The sequence below is a fragment of the Scylla paramamosain genome, chromosome 34, assembly GCF_035594125.1.
Source record: "Scylla paramamosain isolate STU-SP2022 chromosome 34, ASM3559412v1, whole genome shotgun sequence".
Classification (NCBI taxonomy): Eukaryota; Metazoa; Arthropoda; class Malacostraca; order Decapoda; family Portunidae; genus Scylla; species Scylla paramamosain.
In genome coordinates, this window is record NC_087184.1 from 10,004,837 (window position 1) to 10,020,219 (window position 15,383).

Here is a 15,383-nt window from a genome sequence, read left to right on the forward strand (position 1 = left end):
GCCTTCATATAAGAATATGCCATTTTCAGGCTCGGGATGTTCAAGTTATAGGCATTAAAAAGTTTATGTACTAGTTGAATTAAACTGTTATAAAATTATAATTTCTTATAAGGCATTATTATTCATAGAAGTAATTTGAAACGAGAGAGAGAGAGAGAGAGAGAGAGAGAGAGAGAGAGAGAGAGAGAGAGAGAGAGAGAGAGAGAGAGAGAGAGAGAGAGAGAGAGAGAGAGAAGGGGGGGCATGCAGGCACACAGTGTAAGGAAAGGATGGAAAAGATGGAAGGATGACATCGCTGGGAGGGGCATGTGAGTGAGCAAGAATATCTACCAATAGGTGTGTGCGTGTGTGTGTCTGTGTGTGTGTGTGTGTGTGTGTGTGTGTGTGTGTGTGTGTGTGTGTGTGTGTGTGTGTGTGTGTGTGTGTGTGTGTGTGTGTGTCTGTGTGTGGTTGACAGTACAGTGAGTGCAGTGAGACCAGACGAGTATACTATTTATACAATTCAGGATATGCAAATACAGACTGAAGAACAGAAAAATAAATCCCTAGTATTGTAAAATAAATTAAGGAATGATTAAAGTTGAACTTTCTTAGAATGTATATCCTATCATATGTTAATTTGAATGAAAATAAGATTTACAACTTCTGTCTTAAAATACTTTGCTACTTTTCATCCACCCGCATGTACCCATCAACCTACCCACCCACCCGCTTACCATCTATCCACATTCAAGGAAGTATGAAGCGGAAACTCAATATTTGGCTCGAGGACAGCACAATGTATACAACTGCTCTGGTGCACCACTTTGTAGCTGTTTCAGTCGGGAAGGACGAGGCGGGGCGAAGCGAGAAAGGAGGCGGGGGCGGGGGCGGGGGCGGGGGCGGGGCCGAGGCGAACAGCCAAAGCCATGCGTGATACAACCTGTCTCCCATCCGAGATGCTGCGTACAGTACTCCATTGCGCCCAGCCTTATATAGTAAGAGGTGGTTGGCCTGCTGATATATATATATATATATATATATATATATATATATATATATATATATATATATATATATATATATATATATATATATATATATATATATATATATATATATATATATATATATATATATATACATACACACACACACACACACACACACACACACACACACACACACACACATCACCTGTTACTGGATAACTTTGTTAAACACGTATAATATACTTTGCCTTTATTAACAAAACGATACGTAAAAGAAATATAAATTTATCCGGTTGTCAATTCAATGACGTTGGAAAAGGAAATGATAGCATATATTTACTGAGGATGTTTATTTATGCATAGGCTCTTATTAAAAAAGATAAAAGAAAAAAATGTAGCATGGTGTGTCATAGTAGAATTAGTTGTTGTTTGTCCCCTCTGGTGTACTATTCTCAGGCTTAACATGACATGTATTGGGTAGATCGTAAGTGATTTGTCAGGTGTAATAACCAAAAATATAACTCTAGAATATTTAAAAGACGAGTTAGGATTCTCGTGTAAATTAGAAGCACTTGCGGTGGACGATGCCGGGGCCGGACTCGTCGTACTCTTCCTTGGTGATCCACATGGTCTGGAAGGTGGACAGAGAAGCCAGGATGGAGCCACCGATCCATACGGAGTACTTGCGCTCAGGAGGAGCAATGATCTTGATCTTGATGGTGGGAGGAGCAAGAGCAGTGATTTCCTTCTGCATGCGGTCAGCAATACCAGGGTACATGGTGGTGCCGCCAGACAGCACATTGTTGGCGAACAGGTCCTTCCTGATATCAATGTCGCACCTCATGATGGAGTTGTAGACGGTCTCGTGGATGCCGACAGATTCCATACCCAGGAAGGAAGGCTGGAAGAGGGACTCGGGGCAGCGGAAGCGCTCGTTGCCGATGGTGATGACCTGACCGTCGGGAAGCTCGTAGGACTTCTCGAGGGAAGAGGAGGCAGCAGCCACGTTCATCTCACTCTCGAAGTCAAGAGCGACATAGCAAAGCTTCTCCTTGATGTCACGAACGATTTCTCGCTCAGCCGTGGTGGTGAAGGAGTAGCCGCGCTCAGTCATGATCTTGGTGAGGTAGGCAGTCAGGTCACGGCCAGCGAGGTCGAGACGCAGGATGGCGTGGGGAAGGCAGTAACCTTCATAGATGGGGACGGTGTGGGTAACACCATCACCAGTATCGAGCACGATACCAGTAGTACGGCCAGAGGCGTACAGGGACAGGACAGCCTGGATGGCCACGTACATGGCGGGAGTGTTGAAAACTTCAAACATGATCTGGGTCATCTTCTCACGGTTGGCCTTGGGGTTGAGGGGAGCCTCAGTGAGCAGGACGGGGGACTCCTCAGGGGCAACGCGGAGCTCGTTGTAGAAGGAGTGGTGCCAGATCTTCTCCATGTCGTCCCAGTTGGTGATGATGCCGTGCTCGATGGGGTACTTGAGAGTCAGGATACCTCGCTTGCTCTGGGCCTCGTCTCCGACGTAGGCATCCTTCTGACCCATACCGACCATCACACCCTGGTGACGAGGTCGGCCGACGATGGAGGGGAACACAGCTCGGGGAGCGTCATCACCGGCGAAGCCGGCCTTGACCATCCCGGAGCCATTGTCGACCACGAGGGGACTCACTTCGTCGTCACACATGGTGGAGTGATGTCAGATCTGAAATGCGTTAATAAAAGGAACGTGAGAGTCTGGACAGAGTTTCTTGATTTTATTTAACGTCTTGCGCAAGAGTTTATCAAGATATATTCAGTCATAAAGATATTTCGTTAAAAATTACAATATTCGTTTTTAAACGCCCTTAGCGACATTGCAAAATCCACCAGTTTTAAGATAAAATTAAACGTGATCTATGATGGTTTCATAACAAATCCTATAAAGTTTGGTATCCAATACACATTTAAAGGATTGGAAAGTATAAGTATACCTTAATGGTACGGTGAAAATTGAAAAAAAAAAGCTGTGTTTTCGCTCTAATGATAAAATGTGTTTAATTTGAGTTTGATTATTTTTACATTGACTGAATTTTTGCTCTCAACGGAAATGTTATTGTATTGTCATTAGAGAAGTAACGTTATTCCGTCTCGAAAAAAAGTACTATAATCATGAATGTAGACACATACTGTGTTATTTCCATTTCGTCAGTTAAACTATGACTCTATGAAAATTCTAATTAAAAAAAAACAAACAACGAGGCGCCACGGGTGAAACGTGAATAGGAAAAAGAAAGTTAAATAAATTTGAGGATAAAATATTACAAAATATATTTGTGCATTAATCACACAATCTGTGGTAGTTTTTGATGTCGCCGCCTCCAGCCCATTAACTTTGCCAACTAAAGGTGTGCGAACTTGGTAATCTTGACACTGGGTGATGTTCTCGTCCGCTAATTAACCAACTTATTGTGGTGACATGTGCCGCTTTACTGTATATTCTTATGAAAATCCTTAATTATTTGTAAAATAATGGATTATGTAGGTATAGACAGTCCATATGAAAATCCATGTAGGTATAGACAATCCATATGAAAATCCATATAAAGGCCAATTAACGAGCCAGACCATTGCCAGTTAGTGCCACCATATTTGCATACCTTCAGGTGGAAAAATAACTGAATCATAGTTGTGACACCTATTCGCAAGTTATACAAGAAAAAGCAGCTCAATAGCACTCGGCTGCCAGAAAATATTCGTTTTACGTCTTAGGTAAGTAGGTATGAAAATAAGGAATACTGAAAGTATTTGGAAGTAATTAAACGTTTTGTGCACTTTCTTAATATCAGTTTAAAAATGACTGACACAACGTACTTCACATTTTTTTTTTTACATAATTTTTGTGGCTTAATTGAAAATTAGATTTGTGTCCTATAACACAAATCCTATGAAAACTTCAAAATGCAAATGTTTGAAGTTGACGTATTCTCATCGATTGAACCAATGTATTGTTTGATTTTCTTTCCAGTGAGTAATTTCACAAACTTTCAATACACGGTAGTCACAGCTGGGCGTCGTAAAAAAAAAAAAAAAAAAAGAGGGTCCACGTGAGGTCGCCCCACGCAGACCCTAACCAACGCTCACTTACACAAGCTTACTGTATCCTGAGCCTGAAGTACACTAAGGTCCGAGTCGGACCAGACCTGTCTTATATACCACCCACTTCTCTAAATTAGCTCCCAGAAGTCACATTTTCTTCACTAAAAAAGGAAATGACCTTCTTCTGATTTGGTGTGATAAAAACGGATTTTCTGACCACTGCATCATACAACCGACGAAAAGAATTAAATGTTTTGTTATTCGGCAGTTCATTTCTGAAGGAAAGTGATATTCGAATAATGGTGAAAAACGAAAAGTATGAGTAAAACAGTTGTAAGAGGCAATCCCAAAGTCTAAATATGTGAATATTGTTGGCGGGGCAGCGGGTTCCAGTTACTTCCGCAAAGTTTTGTTGCAAGTGCCAATACGGTTTTTTGTGTCCTTGTCGAGGCTGGCCACTTATTTAATGTTCTGTTTTGTTTTCGTCATTCATGGAGATGTTTATAGATTAAGAGGTACATAAAGCACAGGAAGGAAATTCGTGCTTGATCTCAAATACCATCCGGTATGGTAGCTCGATGCCGCCATGTGGTCCAAAGTTATTTTAGACTCGCACTGGGGATAGTAAGCAAATATAACTACTTGTATTTCTTTTGTACTCAGAAGATCTCCAATGTACTGTGTTAATTTTGTTTATTACTTTTATTATTATTATTATTATTATTATTATTATTATTATTATTATTATTATTATTATTGTTATTATTATTATTATTATTATTATTGTTATTATTATTATTATTATTATTATTATTATTATTATTATTATTATTATTATTATTATTATTAATTGTCATTATTATTTTATTATTATTATCATAATCATATTGTAATTCATCTTGTCCGCACGTTAGGACAACGTGACGCTTTCACAAATGGTAACCTATGTGTTGTTGGTCCATGGGATCTAGATCCAATGTTAACCTCTGGGTTCCTTGAGATGTTGTTGATTTTACTGGGGATGTTCATATGTTTCCTACTTTCATGAAAGTTTCACGCTTCTCGCTAGTTACTGTTATTATCACTGCTACTACTATTACTACTACTACTACTACTACTACTACTACTACTACTACTACTACTACTACTACTACTACTACTACCACCACCACCACTACTACTACCACTACTACTTTTTATTATCATTATTATTATTATTATTATTATTATTATTATTATTATTATTATTATTATTATTATTATTGTTATTGTTATTATTATTATTATTACTGATATTATTTGCTATTACTTTGTATATTAGAATATCAGAATTGCATGATCAGGATTGTTTCCGAAATTAGATTATAATTCAACTAGCTTTTATTCTCTTGTCACCAAGATGTTACCGAGACAGCGTCACCACCGACATCTGCAGCATAACCAATAACAACTGGATGTATACATATGTACATGCGTGCACAAACACGGATACAAATCCACACACACACACACACACACACACACACACACACACACACACACACACACACACACACACACACACACACACACACACACACACACACACACACACACACACCCAGAATAACGTATACATCTTTTACCGTGTTAGGTACAGAGTATTGTTTGCTTTAATGTTATCTGATTGGGTTCCAGTGATGTAATTTTGCATTTCTTTTCCATACATAGCCTTACTTTTCTTTTTCTACTTTGTTTGTATTATTATTTTTTTAATGACTTATACTTATTTATTTATTTATTTATTTATTTTATTTTTTTTAGCAAAACATTGTATTACATTCTTTTACACATACTTTATTTTGGTCATCCTACACACACACACACACACACACACACACACACACACACACACACACACACACACACACACACACACACACACACACACACACACACACACACACACACACACACACACACACACACACACACACACACACACACACACACACTCTCTCTCTCTCTCTCTCTCTCTCTCTCTCTCTCTCTCTCTCTCTCTCTCTCTCTCTCTCTCTCTCTCTCTCTCTCTCTCTCTCTCTCTCTCTCTCTCTCTCTCTCTCTCTCTCTCTCTCTCTCTCTCTCTCTCTCTCTCTCTCATAGTGAGAAGATGAGGACGTGGTTCATTCATTGCTGCATTTTGCATAACGCTATGTAAAGAATGGTAATGAAGGAAATGTCCAGGTTATAAGTGAAACAAAGACTATAAACGGTAACTTAATCGTGGTCAATTAATTGAGTTAATTTAGTTATATTTCTTTAACGTTTGTCCTTCAGGAACTTAGTATGTGCTTAAAGTAACTTTGTGTTATGTTTCAGATATTTGTGAATGTTCATGAGTATATTATACAGATTTTTTTTTTTTCGAAGAAAGCACAAGACTCTATGCTTATGATTGCTGCTTTGTTTGAAAATAAAAAGCACAAAATACTACCATCAGTACAACCATTAGGCTTCGGATTATGTGCAAATGGAAATGCATATATTAACCATTTTTGAGATCGAAAGCATATTCATAACTTGTTTCTAAAGCATACTCATGGAAAACTCGTAGGTATTACTTATGAAATTTACAACTTTTATAGCATTTGATGCCTTAAGTGCATATCTTATCAGTTGTTACTACACATTTGCATACATATTTCGCCACTTTTAAGTGCATAATTATCCAGTCTTTTTATCATTATCATATTGTCATCATCATCATCTTCATCATCATCATCATCATCAACATCATCCTCTGCAACCCAACTGTTCATGCTCGCATGATTAATGTGATAAATAAAAGATAGCACGGCGCAATGTGGCGAAAGTTTATGGTTAGACAATGACGGATGATAAACGGTTGCCAGGTCAAGAGAAGAGCTTGATCTTAAATGGCTGGCGTGGCAGCAGGTAACTAGTCACCATTATCTTAACACAAACCTCATGCCAGAGGTTCCTGTGTTAAGTCTTACCTTGTGGGTAACGTATATCGATCATTGCGCGAGTATTACTTCCAATTTCAAAAACACAACTATGTTAATTTGGATTGTAAAGGGATATGAAGGGAATGTTCACACACACACACACACACACACACACACACACACACACACACACACACACACACACACACACACACACACACACACACACACACACACACACACACACACACACACACTTGTGTTTGTATGTCAGTTAATTTATTTTATTTTAGTGTGGATGGTGTGTGTGTGTGTGTGTGTGTGTGTGTGTGTGTGTGTGTGTGTGTGTGTGTGTGTGTGTGTGTGTGTGTGTGTGTGTGTGTGTGTGTGTGTGTGTGTGTGTGTGTGTGTGTGTGTGTGTGTGTGTGTGTGTGTGTGTGTGTGTGTGTGTGTGTGCTTTGAGGGTGTGTGTGTGTGTGTGTGTGTGTGTGTGTGTGTTTATGTAGGAGGGACACTGGCCAAGGGCAACAAAAATCCAATAAAAAAAAAAGCCCACTGAGATGGCAGTCCCATAAAAGGGTCCAAAGCGGTGTGTGTGCGTGTGTGTGTGTGTCCATATATATCTATATATATATATATATATATATATATATATATATATATATATATATATATATATATATATATATATATATATATATATATATATATATATATATATATATATATATATATATATATATATATATATATATATATATATATATATATATATATATATATATATATATATATATATATACCTTATGGAAAAAAAGAAGACAACAAAAACGAAAAGATTTTTTTTATTAACCGTTGATCTTCATAGGAAAAAAATGACACCTCATATGTGCATGAAGTCAAGAACCGAAATGCGCCTTGTTTGATCCTTCCCTTGCTGTTCCGAACTCTAGCGTTATTTTGAACAATGATTTCGAGGTGCTAGTGAATAACTATACCTATGAGCAAAAATGCAATAGTGGAATATTGTGGCATATCGGCGTCGTTTGATGTTAAACTACAGATGAACTTCTTAGAAGCACTTGCGGTGGACAATGCCGGGGCCGGACTCGTCGTACTCTTCCTTGGTGATCCACATGGTCTGGAAGGTGGACAGAGAAGCCAGGATGGAGCCACCGATCCATACGGAGTACTTGCGCTCAGGAGGAGCAATGATCTTGATCTTGATGGTGGGAGGAGCAAGAGCAGTGATTTCCTTCTGCATGCGGTCAGCAATACCAGGGTACATGGTGGTGCCGCCAGACAGCACATTGTTGGCGAACAGGTCCTTCCTGATATCAATGTCGCACCTCATGATGGAGTTGTAGACGGTCTCGTGGATGCCGACAGATTCCATACCCAGGAAGGAAGGCTGGAAGAGGGACTCGGGGCAGCGGAAGCGCTCGTTGCCGATGGTGATGACCTGACCGTCGGGAAGCTCGTAGGACTTCTCGAGGGAAGAGGAGGCAGCAGCCACGTTCATCTCACTCTCGAAGTCAAGAGCGACATAGCAAAGCTTCTCCTTGATGTCACGAACGATTTCTCGCTCAGCCGTGGTGGTGAAGGAGTAGCCGCGCTCAGTCATGATCTTGGTGAGGTAGGCAGTCAGGTCACGGCCAGCGAGGTCGAGACGCAGGATGGCGTGGGGAAGGCAGTAACCTTCATAGATGGGGACGGTGTGGGTAACACCATCACCAGTATCGAGCACGATACCAGTAGTACGGCCAGAGGCGTACAGGGACAGGACAGCCTGGATGGCCACGTACATGGCGGGAGTGTTGAAAACTTCAAACATGATCTGGGTCATCTTCTCACGGTTGGCCTTGGGGTTGAGGGGGGCCTCAGTGAGCAGGACGGGGGACTCCTCAGGGGCAACGCGGAGCTCGTTGTAGAAGGAGTGGTGCCAGATCTTCTCCATGTCGTCCCAGTTGGTGATGATGCCGTGCTCGATGGGGTACTTGAGAGTCAGGATACCTCGCTTGCTCTGGGCCTCGTCTCCGACGTAGGCATCCTTCTGACCCATGCCGACCATCACACCCTGGTGACGAGGTCGGCCGACGATGGAGGGGAACACAGCTCGGGGAGCGTCATCACCGGCGAAGCCGGCCTTGACCATCCCGGAGCCATTGTCGACCACGAGGGGGCTCACTTCGTCGTCACACATGGTGGTGGTGGAGTGGTGTCAGGTCAGACCTGAGGGAAGAAAATAAATGACGTCAGTGCTTGGAAATCTTACGTTGGTTTGAAAAAAAAAAAAACATACTCTATACACATATAAACAGAAGGGTAGTATGAATATAATTGTAGGACCGAACGCAGAGCGCGAACTTTGTGTTTTTCTCCTTAAATTTGTAATAAAGAGAAAATTAATGCTACTAATGATTTCTAATATGTTTTGCTAATTTTTTTTTTTTTTTTACGAATATCTGATTATTATAATTGATATATTATAATATCATTATAAGGTTTTGAAATATTGGGTGTCACATACGCAAACGTGTTAGTAAACGAAATTGTTTTGACTTTATGTTCATTGTTTTTTTGGGAAATGAAATGCAGTGCAATCCTTGTAAGGGTAATGTTTTGAGTGGAAATCAGATTTTTAAACCCTGTAAATATATGCCACAATAATACAAACTTAAGTCGTTTGTATATATTTAAAAAAAAATTATTTTCATTATTCATATTTTTGATTCACTGCTTATTTATTTATTTATTTTCTATTCATTTATTTGCTTAGTTACATTTGCTTGCTGTTGGTTTTTCTAACACAGTATGATTGTAAATAAATTTGGTTTCATGACTGGACTTTAATAAATTACAAGTAGGTCAGTGTCATGAAAAGGGAATTATGTGTAAAAAGAAGTTACATTGAAACTTTTCGTTCAGTTGATTTGTTGGTTAACTATGGTCTATACATTTACTGTGACACGAAAGACAATAAGGTAGGAACAATTCAGACTTTCATTTTTAGTCTTGGATAAGATTCCGATCAGTCTGACATTGGAATGAAAAGTAAATGCATAATTAGATTCGAGACCTAAAAAGATCACTAGGTCAGCAGACCAAGCCAAGATCAGGTAAAGAAACAAATCAGCATTTCTATAATCTGTGGATCAAGAAAAAATAAAATAATGAAATTTAGTTCGTCTGTGATATCGAATATTCGAGAGAACCAGCGGGATTACGGTGTAATACTAGATACACACTTTAACCAAAAGATCATGGCCAGGTTCTGTTTAGTGTGCCAATGAAGTCAGCGTTTCCTGCACCAAGCATAATGAAATTATAAAATGGGAATGAAAATACTTGTGACACCGATCGTTTCATTAAACTCATATTGCATGCTAAAGTTCACTTTGAGATCGAAGTAATCGTATGTCACAAAACACAAGTTAGCCGCTTAGTGATGCTTTGAGTGCATGTGATAGTGAAGGTTCAGGTTTAACCAAGTAGTTAAATATTTGCAATGCCGAACGTTAAGAAAAATAAATAAATAAATAAATAAATAATAAAATAAGTAAATAAAATGAGTGGACTAAGAAGTCGACGGTCTATGCAGACAAAAGTCGAATCAGCATTTTTCATAACTAAACACAATATGATCATGCACATATGATTTAAAGTTTTTGTTATATCGGCGTTCAAGTGGACAGTTAAGTTGAACCCGACATTTAAGTCAACGTTTCTGTTACGGCACACTAAGTTGATCGCACAGCGGGTCCTACAAACACTGGTGTTGTCTTGCTCACTTACACAAGCTTACTGTATCCTGAGACTGAAGTACACTAAAGTCCGAGGTGGTCCAGCCCTCTCTTATATACCTGGCCTCCATCCTAAATAAGGTCACACAAGCTGCATACTTTCCAACTTTCTTTAGAAACACGGAGAGATGCTTGGCAGCTAACACAAGTACTGCCTTGTTGATATCTATTTAAACTATTTTTTTTTTTCGGATGTGCAAACCCATCATAAGTTAGTTGAGTAAACATAGACTGCAATACAAGGTCTCAGACTCCATCCCGTTTAAGTTACAACAACGTTTACCGTATTATTTATAATATTATTTTTTGTATTTGAAATAACCGAGTGGTGTTGGGTATATAGTTGTGGGGTGGGTGTGGGTTAGGGGGAGGAGGAAAGACTCAGACTTCCGCGAGCCTTGAGAATAATATAGCCAGTGTTCCGCCGCTCTTGTAGCCCCGGTTAATATTTTTATCTCAAAGCTGGCCCCTGTATCCTCCTGTTTGAGATGTAAAGTGATATTCGATGCGACACAATGTGAGGTGATTGACGTTAATGTTGAAGCAGGATTTGATAATTTCATAGATTTATAACACTATGAGAGAGGAGAGAGAGAGAGAGAGAGAGAGAGAGGAGAGAGAGGAGAGAGAGAGAGAAGAGAGAGAGAGAGAGAGAGAGAGAGAGAGAGAGAGAGAGAAGAGAAGGAGAGAGAGAGAGAGAGAGAGAGAGAGAGAGAGAGAGGAGAGGAGAGAGAGAGAGAGAGAGAGAGAGAGAGGAGAGGAGAGGAGAGAGAGAGAGAGAGACTGTGTTTGCGGGCGTGCAGCAAACCTAGAATTAAAAAAAAAAAAAAGATGTTACAGTCGTTTTCTAGGTAGCAATTTACGTCAGATAAAAGAATGGCAAGAACGGTCACCATATTTCTTCCTTACTTGTTCAGCTTCGTCTTCATTCAGACATCTGGGACGTCATTTCATTGAAACAAGAAAGGAAGAAAAAAAGAAGCATGCACACAAAACGCTGTCTGTTCCCATGTATTTTTTGGAGCTTGTTTTCATATTTTTTTCTTGCATATAAATGAAAGAGAAGAAGAACACACACACACACACACACACACACACACACACACACACACACACACACACACACACACACACACACACACACACACACACACACACTGATGCATTTAAGAACATGAACACACACACACACACACACACACACACACACACACACACACACACACACACACACACACACACACACACACACCACACACACACACACACACACACACACACACACTGATGCATTTAAGAACATGAACACACACACACACACACACACACACACACACACACACACACACACACCACACCACACACACACACACACACACACACACACACACACACACACACCCACACACACACACACACACACACACACACACACACACACACACACACACACACACACAATAAAAAAAAATCAGGATTTGACATAATTAGTCAAACATACCGTTCTGAAAGTTCTGTGTTTCACTGACGTTATCGATTGATGCACCTTTTAGAAATGATACGTAAGGTTGAATCTGAATTAGGGGAACAGTAGTAACTTTGGAAATGTTACACGCTGTTTGGTGATATATATATATATATATATATATATATATATATATATATATATATATATATATATATATATATATATATATATATATATATATATATATATATATATATATATATATATATATATATATATATATGTGTGTGTGTGTGTGTGTGTGTGTGTGTGTGTGTGTGTGTGTGTGTGTCTTTGTTTGGTCATTTTTCGCCGAACACCGTGAAACATTTCCAACGTTATTAATGTTCCTTAAAATTCAGATTATCTCTGAAAAAGGTACATCACTCAGTGTGTCAGACACTTAACTTTGAAGGCACTATATTTCATAAAGTATAAAATTTTGTGCAAGTTACCTGTGTATTTCTCTCTCTCTCTCTCTCTCTCTCTCTCTCTCTCTCCTCTCTCTCTCTCTCTCTCTCTCTCTCTCTCTCTCTCTCTCTCTCTCTCTCTCTCTCTCTCTCTCTCTCTCTCTCTCTCTCTCTCTCTCTCGTATATATATATATATATATATATATATATATATATATATATATATATATATATATATATATATATATATATATATATATATATATATATATATATATATATATATATATATATGTAGAAGGGACACTGGCCAAGGGCAACAAAAATCCAATAAAAAGAAAAGCCCACTGAGATGCCAGTCCCAGAACAGGGTCCAAAGCGATAGTGTAAAATTGAAGGATAAGTGTCTTGAAACCTCTCTCTTGAAGGAATTTTAGTCATAGGAAGGTGGAAATACAGAAGCAGGCAGGGAGTTCCAGAGTTTACTAGAGAAAGGGATGAATGATTGAGAATACCAGTTAAATCTTGCATAAGAGAGGTGAACAGAATAAGGGTGACAGAAAAAAGAAAGTCTTGTGCAGCGAGGCCGTGAGAGGAGGGGAGGCATTTTAGCAAGATCAGAAGAGCTGTTAGCCATGAAAATAGCGGTAGAAGAGAGCCAGAGATGCAACATTGCGTCGATGAGAGAGAGGTTGAAGACAGTAAGTTAGAGGTGAGGAGTTGATGAGACGAAAAAGCTTTTGATTCCACCCTGCCTAGAAGGAGCGGTATGAGTGGATCCCCCCCCCAGACATGTGAAGCATACTCCATACATGGACGGATAAGGCCCGTGTACAGAGTTAGCAGCTGGAGGGGTGAGAAAAGCTGGCGGAGACGTCTCAGAACGCCTAACTTCATAGAAGCTGTTTTAGCTAGAGATGAGATGTGAAGTTTCCAGTTCAGATTATAAGTAAAGGACAAACCGAGGATGTTCTGTGTAGAAGAGGGGGGACAGTTGAGTGTCATTGAAGAAGAGGGGATAGTTGTGTCGAGCTGATAGATGGAGGAATTGAGTTTTTGAGGCATTGAACAATACCAAGTTTGCTCTGTCCCAATCAGAAATTTTAGAAAGCTCAGAAGTCAGGCGTTCTGTGGCTTCCCTGCGTGAAATGTTTACTTCCTGAAGGGTTGGACGTCTATGAAGAGCCGTGGAAAAGTGCAAGATGGTATCATCAACGTAGGAGTGGATAGAACAAGAAGTTTGGTTTAGAAGGTCATTGATGAATAAGAAGAGAGTGGGTGACAGGACAGAACCCTGAGGAACACCACTGTTAATAGATTTAGGAGAAGAACAGTGACAGTCTACCACAGCAGCAATAGAACAGTCAGAAAGGAAACTTGAGATCAAGTTACAGAGAGAAGGATAGAAGTTGTAGGAGGGTAGTTTGGAAATCAAAGCTATGTGCCAGACTCTATCAAAAGCTTTTGATATATCCAAGGCAACAGCAAAAGTTTCATCAAAATCTCTAAAAGAGCATGACCAAGACTCAGTAAGGAAAGCCAGAAGATCACCAGTAGAGCGGCCTTGGACGGAACCCATACTGGCGATCAGGTAGTAGGTTGTGAAGTGATAGATGTTTAAGAATCTTCCTGTTGAGGATAGATTTAAAAATCTTAGATAGGCAGGAAATTAAAGTAATAGGACGGTAGCTTGAGGGATTAGAACGGTCACCCTTTTTAGGAACAGGCTGAATGTAGGCAAACTTCCAGCAAGAAGGAAAGGTAGATGTTGACAGACAGAGCTGAAAGAGCTTGATTAGGCAAGGTGCAAGCATGGAGGCACAGTTTCAGAAAACAATAGGAGGGACCCCATCAGGTTCATAAGCCTTCCGAGGGTTTAGGCCAGCGAGGGCATGGAAAACATCATTGCGAAGAATTTTAATAGGTAGCATAAAATAGTCAGAGGGTGGTGGAGAGGGAGGAACAAGCCCAGAATCGTCCAAGGTAGAGTCTTTTGCAAAGGTTTGAGCAAAGAGTTCAGCTTTAGAAATAGATGTGATAGCAGTGGTGCCATCTGGTTGAAATAAAGGAGAGAAAGAAGAAGAAGCAAAGTTATTGAAGATGTTTTTGGCTAGATGCCAGAAGTCACGAGGGGAGTTAGATCTTGAAAGATTTTGACCCTTTCTGTTAATGAAGGAGTTTTTGGCTAGTTGTAGAACAGACTTGGCATGGTTCCGGGCAGAAATATAAAGTGCATGAGATTCTGGTGATGGAAGGATTAAGTACCTTTTGTGGGCCACCTCTCTATCATGTATAGCACGAGAACAAGCTGTGTTAAACCAAGATTTGGAAGATTTAGGTCGAGAAAAAGAATGAAGAATGTACGCCTCCATGCCAGACACTTTCACCTCTGTTATGCGCTCGACACACAAAGACGGGTCTCTGACACGGAAGCAGTAGTCATTCTATGGAAAATCAGCAAAATACCTCCTCAGGTCCTCCCAACTAGCAGAGGCAAAACGCCAGAGGCACCTTCGCTTAGGAGGATCCTGAGGAGCAGTTGGAGTGATAGGACAAGATACAGATATGAGATTGTGATCGGAGGAGCCCAACGGAGAAGAGATGGTGACAGCATAAGCAGAAGGATTAGAGGTCAGGAAAAGGTCAAGAATGTTGGGTG

The 15,383-nt window shown here is 39.8% G+C and overlaps 2 protein-coding genes across 2 annotated transcripts; both read right to left on the reverse strand.

Moving 5' to 3' along the window:
* Positions 1-1,306: 1,306 nt before the first annotated feature.
* On the reverse strand, positions 1,307-4,142 carry LOC135089921 (actin-3, muscle-specific-like). Its single transcript, XM_063986107.1, has 2 exons — positions 4,105-4,142; positions 1,307-2,682 (listed from the first exon to the last, which is right to left on the reverse strand). Exon 2 carries the CDS (start codon positions 2,662-2,664, stop codon positions 1,534-1,536), a length of 1,131 nt encoding a protein of 376 aa, XP_063842177.1. The 5' UTR covers positions 2,665-2,682; positions 4,105-4,142; the 3' UTR covers positions 1,307-1,533.
* Positions 4,143-7,832: 3,690 nt separating this feature from the next.
* LOC135089922 (actin-3, muscle-specific-like) lies at positions 7,833-10,836 on the reverse strand. The gene is made up of 2 exons (XM_063986108.1): positions 10,799-10,836; positions 7,833-9,235 (listed from the first exon to the last, which is right to left on the reverse strand). The coding sequence occupies exon 2, from the start codon at positions 9,204-9,206 to the stop codon at positions 8,076-8,078; it is 1,131 nt and encodes a 376-aa protein (XP_063842178.1). The 5' UTR covers positions 9,207-9,235; positions 10,799-10,836; the 3' UTR covers positions 7,833-8,075.
* Between the last annotated feature and the right edge of the window lie 4,547 nt (positions 10,837-15,383).